Source organism: Hippopotamus amphibius, chromosome 2, assembly GCF_030028045.1.
Source record: "Hippopotamus amphibius kiboko isolate mHipAmp2 chromosome 2, mHipAmp2.hap2, whole genome shotgun sequence".
NCBI classification, from domain to species: Eukaryota; Metazoa; Chordata; class Mammalia; order Artiodactyla; family Hippopotamidae; genus Hippopotamus; species Hippopotamus amphibius.
The window spans coordinates 35,542,390-35,555,359 of record NC_080187.1 but is presented as its reverse complement, the minus strand read 5'-3'; the positions used below and the strand labels follow the sequence as shown (position 1 = coordinate 35,555,359).

The window sequence follows — 12,970 nt, the reverse complement described above, 5'->3', positions numbered from 1 at the left end:
AGCTTGTCACCCTCACCCCACACTCGGCCTCTCTCACCAAGCTTTAAACACTAGAGGTGCTCAACCAGCTGCCAGAGGGGCGTGTGACGGAGCCAGTGGCAGCATAAGGGGACACCCCTCATGTTCTGCTCTGGCCACCCTCAGGCCATGCCTCTCACTTCCATGCTTTGAACCTTCCATGGGGAGGCTCTTCCCGCCATGCCACCAGCACTAAGCTTCTATCATACCATCCATACTGCGCCCCACAAGACGAAACTCAGGAGCCCAGCTGGAGTCCTTCCGTCCAGGGCTCACAGTCCAGCACTGAGCCAAGACACAGGATAAAATAGGGAACCGTTCAACTAAGCGCTCGTGCTGGGCCACCACTCCCACCCTTTCTCTAAGGTCCAACTCGAGGTGGAGGTGGCCACTTACTCATCCACACACTCGTGTGCTCACTTGTCCATTGGTCAAAAACACCACCTGGGCACACCTATGGGTGACCTTACAGGTCCGTGACCCTTAGCCTCAGGGAAGACACTGGAACTTCTCCTTCAGAGCACTGGCCCCATTTTTGACCATGCATTTGTAGAAGTCCATGTGAAATGGCTTGTCTCTCTGACCAGACTGTAAGCTCCATGAGAATAAGGGTCACACGTGGCCTCGTCATCCTGTGTCCCAGACCCAGGCAGAGCCTTGCGGAAAGCGGGCACTCAGGAAGCATTTTTGAAGTTCTCAGCGTGCACGTGTGAATGAGTGAATGAATGAATGAAGGTAGATATCATCACTGCTACTTCATGGAAGGGGAAAGAGAGGCTCAAAGAGGTCAGGCAGCTGGCCTCCAGCCGCAGCACGTAGGCAAGGTGATGCCAGGATGGGAACCAGCCTCCCTGGCATCCACACAATTGGGCCCTGCTCTTTGGCCTGCAGGACAACATCTTGACTGACCTAGATGCAGAGAGTAACATCCTGGTGTCTTCAGAAGCCCATGAAGAAGAGGCCAAGGTAGACGTGGTCACCCCTGAGTCCTTCGCCCAGCCAAGCCGCATGGGGAAGTCCATGGTTGAAGACCCAGCTGTGGAAGTGGTCAAGAGGATCCTGCAGTGAGTCACCCGGCTGTTTAGAGTGGGGCCCTGAGCCTGCGGGGGCCAGGCCCCCGTGTGAGTCCACCCTTGACAGCTGTGGGCTCGTGCAGAGGCTTTTCCTCCCAGAGCCTCAACTTCCTGCTCTGAAGTGGGACTCACGATCGGGTGAACTCACGTGCTGTTGTGGGCTAAGCAGAATGGTGCCCAGTGCCTGGCCCGAGCCGTCTTCGTGGTCCCTGGGGAAGAGCTCATGTCCTTTCCTTTGGTTGCAGATTTCCTGACCCAAAATGTCCAACCCAGCAGTGTGACAAAGAGCGGTCCCAAACAGGTAGAGGCAAAGAAGTCTCAGGGCACTGGCGGTGGGGCAGCTGGTGGGGGCAGCTGGCCCCACCTCACCGTGGATCCTCTGTTCTTGTCCTGGGTGCTCGTCATCCAAAGGCTTGAAGCGACTCCGGAACCGAGCAGAGCACTCCGTGAAGAAGGACCTGTCCACTGCCAGTGCCACCTCAGCAGCGAGGTAGAGAGGCTAGGCTGCCTGAGATCTCCCCTCCCCAGACCCGACCCTGTCCCCCAGACAGAGGTCAGAGACCACCCTTTATCAGACCGTGTCCTCAGAGTGCACCTCCTGGGCTCACAGCCCTGACACTCCAAGGGACCCCCTGAGGGGCCGGCTCTGACCCTGGCTTTAGGTGGGTCTGTGCTCCTCCCCGCCCAGTGGCTGGAGTCTCACAGCCTCCCACCCCGAGAGCCTGTCCGGGAGTTGGGTGGTTTTCCAAGGTATTGTTTGGCTTCCTGCATTGTCACTAGAAATAGCCATCTGTTCTCCTGCATGTCTGACTTCGAGCAGGCCAGCTTCCTGAGTATTTTAGTGTAGCTACAGGGTTGGTGTCCTAGGCACGTTGTTGCAGCTTATGGGCCGGAGTTCTCTATTTATATATGGTCCAGCCGTTGTCCATGTGTATATTCAGTCTCTCAGTGGTTACCAATGAAGTACATGTTGCTAGGGCTGCCAGATAAAAATTCAAGATGCCCAGTTAAATTTGAATTTCAGATGAACAACACATAATATTTTTAATGTTATATAAGTGTGTCCCAAATATCACATGGGACATTCACTAAGAAATTCTCATTGCTTATATGAAATTCAAGGTTTTTTTAAAAATTTATTTTATTAAAGTATAGTTGATTTACAATGTTATATGAAGAAATTCAAGTTTAACTTGTATTTTTATTTGAAAATTTGGCAACCCTACATGTGGCTCAACCTGTTTTTCTTTGGGTCCTCACCACAGCAAAGCAAGGATACAAATTTCTGGGCCCAAGCACTTCTGTCCCTTACCCACTCTCAGCAGCCTTGTGTGGGTTTTAGTGGTCAGGGCTTCCTCCCCAGGATAAGGCTATCTCCAGAGCTGCTAAGGAGGGGTAGGGAGGCATCCTGAAGGGCCAGGCCACACAGGTAGGCCTGGGTAGGGCTCCCCGCCAGCAGGCTCAGATCTGCCTGTGTTTGTCTGCAGCCTCCAGAGCACTGACCCACATTTGCCCCACAGCATCACACGGTATGCCAAGCCTAACCGACTGGATAGAAAGTACCAGGTGCTCGGCGACAAGCCACCTCCTCCAGCGGAGTAAGTGTGAACGCCATTTCCTTTATAAGTCCCTTTTAATCTGTCACCTTTGTCAAGGAGCAGCTAAATCGAACTCAGCTGAGGGGAAAATAAGAAGTAGGGGACAGAGCAGGAGAAATTGGTGAGGGGACAGGTAAGGGTCAAGGTCGGCTTGTCTGGCCTATTTCACCTAAATTTATTGAGAGGCATTTTCACCAAACTTAGATATTCACCGGGAAGACAGTCTTCTTTCCTTTGAACAATAAGTTCATTTCTGTTCAGTCACCTTTTTTTCCTTAAGGGCCAGCTGAACCACCTGTTGAGACTTGGTAGTAGGACAACCTAGACGTTAGGCCTGAAGCACCCGGAGTGGCCCACTCAGGAGCAGCTCCTGGCATTCCGGTTGCCCATCACCCAACTCCAGCTGGCAGGGCTCCTTTGGATCCTGGAGGAAGAGCCAGCTACAGAACAACCTCAAGTCCCAACATGGACCTAGATAGTCAAGTTTCAGCTCTCAGTGGAGAGCTGTGGGCAGATATTGAAGGAGACTAGAAGAATTGACGTTTGGTAAGAACTGACAGAACGCATGATGGCAAGATCTGGTCAAGTTTCCAGAGAGGTCATGAAACCTCAAAGCCAATGAACAGGGTTAGAATCTACTAATCATGAGAGTGTGCTATAGTTTCCCATTGAAACATAAAATTTCTGTCACCCTTCTTTTTATTCTTGTTTACAGAGCAAGTCTGGTTTCATTACATTTGGCCTGATTATTTACAGAATTGCAGCAAGAGTGGTGATTGACCACAGAGACTTTTTATGTTTGCGTTGCTAGAACTTTTCATAAAGAATCTCAGATTAGATTCCTAAAAGCCTCTTGAGGCTAGGAGGCTGAGTCAGATTTCGCCTGCAGTACCTATAGATTTGGGTGAAACCCTCTCTTCTTGAGATCCCCAAAATACCCTAAGGTTTTCCTTACCGGTGAGGCTGGGAACCACACAAGCCAGGTGCCAGATTGATTTTCCCAAGAGGGCTCTGAGGCATGGTCTCCATCAAGTAGACTTTAGTTTCTTAAAACTGTTTGGTCATATCTGATCCTATACATCATTGTCCATATGACAGTTCAGTCAAAGCCTTGGTTATACATCATTGTTTCCAACTATGTCCCATTACAGGGAGGACAACTTCTTGTAGAACTTACGCAATAATTATATTGCCGTAAAATAAGTATACTCATTAAGAGTTTTTGAATTCTCAAATGCATATGAGTGGATGAAACATTCAGCCTGTTTCCCATTAGCCCTCTTTCCTCTTTAGCCTCAGGCAGTTGCTTTCAGGAGTTCCTTGGTCCCTTGAGTGCCCTGATAGGGATCAGAGGCCTAAATTTAGTCCAAGTGACTGTAGGGAGTTGAGGGCTGGAGGGGAAGGGGAAGGTCTGGCAGGGTGGACAGAGGGAGAGAGGAGGTAGGGATTTGAAGGGGGACATATCAAAGGAAACCAGGGAACTGAAGGGACAGTGGAAGGTGGCAAAAGGAGGAAGAAGGAGCAGAGGTGATGGGAGGGGAGAGAGGTCTTAGAGGATCCAGTCTGGGAAGATCTTTCCCCAAGAGGCCAATGAGGTTCCAAATTATCCTTAGTAAAATCATGCTGGGGCATGAATCCCACAACAGAAGATTGGGAAAGTGTAGTGAAAGCACACAGAGGAGACTAACGTTTGCTTGAGGGGAGAGTTTTCGTCAAGGTCAACAGACAGCAAATTATCTTTCCAGAAAGCCATTGGCAAAGGTGTAGTGAGGGCCATAAGTTTTTGTCTTTTGTGCAGCTCTGTGGGTCCCTCCCCCAAGGAAACCATCTATCAAGAAGAAAACACTTGCATGAAGATATACCATGCAATACGTTTTATCCCAGTTAAAAATGGGAAAAAACCCTAAAGGTCCAAAAATAGAGGATTGTAAACCATGGTGCATACATACTCGATAGCTTACACAGCCATTTAAAATGATATCATAATGTAAGGGGGACACTTTTAAGGGTAAGAATGTAAAATGCACATGAACCTAGTTCCAAACCAATTTAAAAGTCAACAGAAGGAAATACTAATAACTTAAATGTTAGCATTTATTTTTCCTTCTTGCTTTTCAGTTTATTTCTAATTTTCTTTAATTATGATGCAGAAATTTGTTTTGTTTTGTTTTTTAAGCTCTTTATTGGAGTATAATTGCTTTTCACTGCTGTGCCAGTTTCTGCTGTACAACAAAGTGAATCAGCTGCATCTACACATATATCCCCATATCCCCTCCCTCCGCGAGACTCCTTCCCACCTTCCCTGTCCCAGCCCTCTAAGTCATCACCCATCATCGAGTTCATCTCCCTGTGTTATGTAGCAGTTTCCTACTAGCTATCTGTTTTACATTTGGTGGTGTATATATGTCAATGCTCCTCTCTCACTTCATCCCAGCTTCCCCTTCGCCCCCAGCCCCGTGTCCTTCAGTCCGTTCTCTGCATCTGCATCTGTATTCCTGCCCTGCCACTGGGTTCATATGATGAATAAGTTTTTAGATGAAACATCACACGACGTATATACATATATTTGAGAAACTAGCCAAAAATGATGTGTATGTAAAACAGTCCCTGTATCACTTTACAGAAATTGTGAAGAAATAGTTGTCCTACAGATACACGCAGTTCTAACATATCTGTCCCTTGTTTCACACTTACTGTTGAGACAGTTGACCTAAATGACAGGAATATTCACTGGATCTGTGCAGATTTGTTGAATAAGGCCCCCATGTGCACACAGTCAGCCTAAAGGCCAGAGGTACCAGAAAGAGGATGTTTGGTCCTACAGGCAGTCCTGCTCATTTGATTCGTATTTATAGGAAAGCATTCTCTCTTCCCTCAGCCAAGGCTGAGGCACTGATAGGTGCAGGCACTGCAGTGGGACAAGGGATTCCACGGTGAACAAAAACAGACACACAGTGTGTGTCCTGGTGGACTTTACCAGCTGCTAGGAGAGAGGGGGTTAATCATCTAGTCATGCAAATCAATCCCCAGTCCCCCTGCTGGGAGTGCGATGAAGCTGAGGGCCACACAGAGCGTTGGAAGGAGGCAGTCAGGGATCACCACTGAGCCAGGATCTGAGAAAGAGCAGGAACACATGTGATCAAGAGGAAAGTTGTTAGTATTACCTGGAGAGGAATCAGTGTGAGTGGTGGTCCCGGGGCAGCAGTTAGTAATTACAAGGAGTGATTAGGACAAAAGAGGACAGAGACGCTTGGAAGGGGCCAAGCTCAGCTTGGCACATACAAGAGGCATTAGACTAGACAAATGGAGATATTAGGTGGGGACATGCTTGGGCATCCCGAGCTGTCCAGCTCCAGTTCTGGCTGGGTACTCAGGATGTTCTGTCCATTTGGTTCTGTCCACACCATTTAGCGTGTTTAGACAAGGCCTCTCAGGGGTCTGTCTGCTGTGTGTTGCAGGGATTTTAAAGCCACCATCCTGAGCCTCCTCTGGGAGAGCAGCGAGCACCTGCTGACCGTGGCGGAGGTGAGGGCTCCGCCTGCCCCTCTGCCATTCTCTGGCCGCACGTCCCCAGGGGGCTCTACCTCGTGCCTTCTGCTGATAATGGCCTTTGGGTGAGATGAGCATAGGGGGCTGCAGCCCCCACGACCACAGCTACCCAGCTTCTTTCACCTCATGTGCTGTTTTTCATCCTAGAAATTAAAGCTTGTCCATTCATTTACCCATTTATTTTGCCAACCATTTCTTGGATACTGTATGTCAGATACTGGGTGTGCCAAAAGGAACAAGCCCCGTCTCTGTCCCTGGGAGGCCAGTGCCCAGCAGAAGATGACAGACACGGTGGCACCACAGAGGGATGGGTGGGGCCGTGTGAGCAGGTGTCTGGGGGGCCTGTAGTAGCGGTGACCCGGGGCCCCAGTCCAGTGCGCTCCACATAGCAGTGTCTGTGTGCTCCTGTCTGTCTCCCCCTGGGCTGTGAGTCTCTGGAGCAGAGCTCTGGGTCATCCGTATTAGTGGCCCAGCTTGGCGCTTCACAGAAAGCTCTCAGCCTGGTGGTAGAAGACCCATTTCAGTCTTGAAGAATACATAGAATTTTACCATTGGTTCGCGGGTGCCTCGCATAACCCTGGGATACTGACAGTGGTGACAAGGATAGACAGGGAGGAGGCGCGTCCCCGGCATAGGGGACAGCATTAGAGAAGGCCGAAGAGTGAGGAGAGCAGGGTGGAGAATGCCAGGATCCTGGGCCAGAGCCCCCTGGTGAGGGACCTGACGCCACACTGCAACCCACTCCTGCAGGAGTTTTACCGCAAAGAGAAGCGCTCAGTCACCAGGCCCGACTGCATGTATGAAACCTTCGACCAGTGCGCAGAGAACATCTGCAGGAAGATCCTGGAGTATCACAGCCAGGCAGATGAGTACCACAACTCCTGTCTCATAGGTGGGTGCGGCCAGCAGGTGGGCACAGGCCAGGGGTAGGGGGATGGCACAGAGCCACTCACGGCCTGAATGATGCCCTCCTGACCTGGAGGTCACCGGGGAGGCAGAGGAGCCTCCTTGTGAAAAGCTGACATCTTAGAATTAGGTAAAAACTTTGATCAGATTTAACGGGAGAAACAGCAATGCCAAAAAAAAAAGTTCACTTTTCTTGAGAAATATGGTGATTTGTATCACTAAAAATGTTTTGCTCATTGAATAGATGTTTTTTACAGCTTTATTGAGATATTCACTCAATGAATTTAATTTTAATATGTTTAAGTTTATTTAATTTTAATATTTTAAAATCCATTGAATTGTACACTTTACACCCATTCAATGGATTTTTTTTTTGCCCTTTTTTTAAAATGTATTTTTGATTTATTTATTGGCTGCATTGGGTCTTCGTTGCTGCACACAGGCTTTCTCTAGTTGCGGTGAGCGGGGGATACTCTTCATTGTGGTGTATGGGCTCCTTATTTTGGTAGCTTCTCTTGTTGTGGAGCATGGGCTCTAGGTGCGCGGGCTTCAGTAGTTGTGGCACACAGGCTCAGTAGTTGTGGCTCACAGGCTCAGTTGCTCTGTGGCATTTGGGATCTTCCTGGAGCAGGGATCGAACCCGTGTCCCCTGCATTGGCAGCTGGATTCTTAACCACTGTGCGACCAGGGAAGTCCCCCATTCAGTGGATTTTAATATAGTCACAGAATTGCGCAACCATCACTACCATGAATTTTAGAACCCTCTGTCCCTCCATTGCATCCCCAGCACTAAGTGACCACTAATCTACTTTCTGTCTCCATAGATTTTCCTATCTGGGCTTTCACATGACTGGAATCACGCAGTGTGTGGTCATTTATGACTGGCTTCTTTCACTTTGCATGTTCTCAAGGTTCATCCATGGTGTGGCATGTGTCAGTACCTCATCCCTTTTAGCGGCTGAATCATGTTCTATCAGATGCATTCACCACAATTTGTGTATTTGTTTGGTGATGGACATTGGCTGTTTCCACCTTTTGGCAATTTTGGATGATGCTGCAGACGTTCATGGCCATGTTGTGTGTGGATGTATGTTTTCATTTCTCTTGCGTGTATAATTAGGACTGGAATTGCTGGGTCATCTGGTGTGTCTATGTTTAATCATTTGAAGAATCCTTCCAAAATGCCTGCTGTATGCCTGGCCTGTGCTGGGTTTGGGCTCTGATGAACTTGGTAGACACAGCCTCCCAGAGAATAGGGGCATGAAAACAGGGAAGCAGGATACAGCCTGCCATTTATGTTTATTATAACAACATGAAAGGAGCTGTGAAAACACACCCACATCCCCCCCCCCCCCGCCTTTGCCCATTTCTCTATGTGCACAGCCATGTGTGTTTTATGCAGTTGTAAATCCTAATTATTCCTGCTTGTAAGGCAGGGAACCTGAGGGCCCATCACAGGCCTACTGTGTTGGTTGAGGGGCGGCATGAGTAGAAGAGGGAGAAGATTAGGGGAGAGCCAGACCTGGGGTCAAGACCCAGCACTTCCATCTCTCAGCTGTATAACCTTGACCAAATCACCTCCCCTTGCTTGTAAGTGGAGACAAAGACAACCCCCACCATGCAAGGCTCTTTTGAGGATTAAGCCCTGCACAGCTCTGCCATGTACAGGGGAAGTCATCAGCCATGACTCTTATTACTGTAGTTGTAGAATGACTGGAATTGTTTCTGTAGCTCAGAGTTTTCCCACGTGCACTCTGTGGGATCCCATCCTATGTGATCTTCCTCAAAAGAAAGGTTCGTTGGTCCAATGGGTTTGGGAAATGCGGCAGATTTTGTCCCTCTCGGGAAGATTGATGGCTCACATTAAATGAAGACTTCCATTTCCTACAGGGAGTCTAGTATCCTGACCAACTCTCCCACTGAAAACATGTAAAAACCCTGGATATAACACTTTTGTGATAAACTTTTTTTTTTAAATAAACTGCATATATTTAGAGTGTACAATTTGGTATCCCAGTCTCCCAATTCGTTCCTCCCCCAACCCTCCCCACTTTCCCCACTTGGTGTCCATATGTTTGTTCTCTATATCTGTGTCTCTATTTCTGCCTTGCAAACCAGTTGATTTGTACCATTTTTCTATAGTCCACATATATGTGTTAATATACAATATTTGTTTTTCTCTTTCTGACTCACTTCACTCTGTATGACAGTCTCTAGGTCCATCCATGTCTCTAAGAATGTCCCAGTTTCATTGCTTTTTACAGCTGAGTAATATTCCGTTGCATGCATGTACCACATCTTCTTTATCCATTCATCTGTTGATGGACATTTAGGTTGCTTCCATGTCCTGGCTATTGTAAATAGTGCTGCAATGAACATTGGAGTGCATGTGTCTTTTTGAATGATGGTGTTCTCTGGGTATATGCCCAGTAGTGGGATTGCTGGATCATATGGTTGTTCTATTTTTAGTTTTGCAAGGAACCTCCATACTGTTTTCCATAGTGGCTGTATCAATTTACATTCCCACCAGCAATGCAAGACCGTTCCTTTTTCTCCACACCCTCTCCAGCATTTACTGTGTGTAGATTTTCTGATGATGCCCATTCTAACCGGTGTGAGGTGATACCTCCTTGTAGTTCTGATTTGCATTTCTCTAATAATTAGTGATGTTGAGCAGCTTTTCATGTGCTTCTTGGCCATCCATATGTCTTCTTTGGAGAAATGCCTATTTAGGTCTTCTGCCCATTTTTTGATTGGGTTGTTTGTTTTTTTGATATTGAGCTGGATGAACTGTTTATATATTTTGGAGATTAATCCTTTGTCTGTTGATTCATTTGCAAATATTTTTTCCCATTCTAAGGGTTGTCTTTTGGTCTTGCTTATAGTTTCCTTTGCTGTGCAGAAGCTTTGAAGTTTCATTAGGTCCCACTTATTTATTTATTTATTTATTTATTTATTTATTTTTTTTTTAAAATTATTATTTTATTTTATTTTTTTGGGGGGTACACCAGGTTCAATCAACTGTTTTTATACACATATCCCCATATTCCCTCCCTTCCTTGACGCCCCCCCCTCGATTCCCCCCCACCCTCCCTGCCCCAGTCCTCTAAGCCATCTTCCATCCTCGAGTTGGACTCCCTTTGTTATACAACAACTTCCCACTGACTATTTTACAGTTGGTAGTATATATATGTCTGTACTACTCTCCCGCTTCTTCTCAGTTTCCCCTTCACCCCCCGCCCCCTCCCATACCTCGAGTTCTCCAGTCCATTCCCTGTATCTGCTTCCCTGTTCTTGTCACTGAGTTCATCAGTACCATTTTTAGATTCCGTATATGTGAGTTAGCATACAATATTTGTCTTTCTCTTTCTGACTTACTTCACTCTGTATGACAGATTGTAGTTCTATCCACCTCATTACATATAGCTCCATCTCATCCCTTTTTATAGCTGAGTAATATTCCATTGTATATATATGCCACATCTTCTGTATCCATTCATTTGTTGATGGGCATTTAGGTTGCTTCCATGTCCTGGCTATTGTAAAGAGTGCTGCAATAAACATTATGGTACAAGTTTCTTTTGGGATTATGGTTTTCTTTGGGTATATGCCCAGGAGTGGGATTACTGGATCATATGGTAGTTCTATTTGTAGTTTTTTAAGGAACCTCCAAATTGTTTTCCATAGTGGCTGTACCAACTTACAGTCCCACCAACAGTGCAGGAGAGTTCCCTTTTCTCCACACCCTCTCCAACATTTGTTGTTTCCAGACTTTGTGATGATGGCCATTCTGATTGGTGTGAGGTGATACCTCATTGTGGCTTTGACTTGCATTTCTCTGATGATGAGTGATGTTGAGCATCTTTTCATGTGTTTGTTGGCCATCTGTATGTCTTCTTTGGAGAAATGTCTATTTAGGTCTTCTGCCCATTTGTGGATTGGGTTATTTGCTTTTTTGGTATGAAGCTGCATGAGCTGCTTGTATATTTTGGAGGTTAATCCTTTGTCCGTTGTTTCATAGGCAATTATTTTTTCCCATTCTGAGGGTTGCCTTTTAGTCTTGTTTATGGTTTCTTTTGCTGTGCAAAAGCTTTTAAGTTTCATGAGGTCCCATTTGTTTATTCTTGATTTTATTTCCATGATTCTAGGAGGTGGGTCAAAAAGGATGTTGCTTTGATGTATGTCAAAGAGTGTTCTGCCTATGTTTTCCTCGAGGAGTTTGATAGTGTCTGGCCTTACATGTAGGTCTTTAATCCATTTGGAGTTGATTTTTGTGTATGGTGTTAGGAAGTGTTCTAATTTCATTCTTTTACATGTTGCTGTCCAATTTTCCCAGCACCACTTATTGAAGAGGCTGTCTTTTTTCCATTGTATACTCGTGCCTCCTTTGTCAAAGATAAGGTGCCCATATGTGTTTGGGCTTACTTGTGAGTTCTCTATTCTGTTCCATTGATCTTCCTTTCTATTTTTGTGCCAGTACCATACTGTCTTGATCACTATGGCCTTGTAGTATAGTTTGAAGTCAGGAAGCCTGATTCCACCCACTCCATTTTTCCTTCTCAAGATTGCTTTGGCTATTCGGGGTCTTTTGCGTTTCCATACAAATCGTAAGATTTCTTGCTCTAGTTCTGTGAAAAATGCCATTGGTAATCTGATCGGGATTGCATTAAATCTGTAAATTGCTTTGGGTAGTACAGTCATTTTCACGATGTTGATTCTTCCAATCCAGGAACATGGTATATCCCTCCATCTGTTTATGTCATCTTTGATTTCTTTCATCAATGTCTTAAAGTTTTCTGCATACAGATCTTTTGCCTCCTTAGGCAGGTTTATTCCTAGGTATTTTATTCTTTTGGTTGCAATGGTGAATGGGAGAGTTTCCTTAATTTCTCTTTCTGCTCTTCCGTTGTTAGTGTATAGGAATGCAAGAGATTTCTGTGCATTAATTTTGTATCCTGCTACTTTACTAAACTCATCAATGAGTGCTAGCAGTTTTCTGGTAGAGTCTTTAGGGTTTTCTATATATAGTATCATGTCATCTGCAAAGAGTGATAATTTTACTTCTTCTTTTCCAATTTGGATTCCTTTAATTTCTTTTTCTTCTCTGATTGCTGTGGCTAACACTTCCAAAACTATGTTGAATAACAGTGGTGAGAGTGGACACCCTTGTCTTGTTCCTGTTCTTAGAGGGAATTCTTCCAGTTTTTCTCCATTGAGAACAATGTTGGCTTTTGGTTTGTCATATATGGCTTTTATGATGTTGAGGTAATTTCCTTCTATGCCCATTTTCTGGAGAGCTTTTATCATAAATGGATGTTGAACTTTGTCAAAAGCTTTTTCTGCATCTATTGAAATGATCATATGGTTTTTATCCTTCAATTTGTTGATATGATGTATCACGTTGATTGATTTGCGTATATTGAAGAATCCTTGCATCCCAGGGATAAACCCCACTTGATCGTGGTGTATGATTTTTTTAATGTGCTGTTGCAGTCTGTTAGCTAGTATTTTGTTGAGGATTTTTGCATCTATATTCATCAGTGATATTGGTCTGTAGTTTTCTTTTTTTGTGACCTCTTTGCCTGGTTTTGGTATCAGGGTGATGGTAGCCTCATAGAATGAGTTTGGGAGTGCTCCGCCTTCTGCAATATTTTGGAAGAGTTTGAGAAGGATAGGTGTTAACTCTTCTCGAAATGTTTGATAGAATTCGCCTGTGAATCCATCTGGTCCTGGGCTTTTGTGTGTTGGGAGATTTTTAATCACTGCCTCAATTTCTGTACTTGTGATTGGTCTGTTCATGGTTTCTATTTCTTCCTGGTTCAGTCT

General features: G+C 45.6%; 1 protein-coding gene across 1 annotated transcript in view; it reads left to right on the top strand.

Annotated features, from left to right (window-relative positions):
• Nucleotides 1-12,970, top strand: part of CCDC180 (coiled-coil domain containing 180) — a 70,516-nt gene that overhangs the window by 40,723 nt on the left and 16,823 nt on the right. The window contains 6 exon segments of the mRNA XM_057724349.1: nt 910-1,082; nt 1,337-1,431; nt 1,434-1,581; nt 2,612-2,689; nt 6,148-6,214; nt 6,989-7,130. Coding sequence (XP_057580332.1) covers nt 910-1,082; nt 1,337-1,431; nt 1,434-1,581; nt 2,612-2,689; nt 6,148-6,214; nt 6,989-7,130 — 703 coding nt within the window.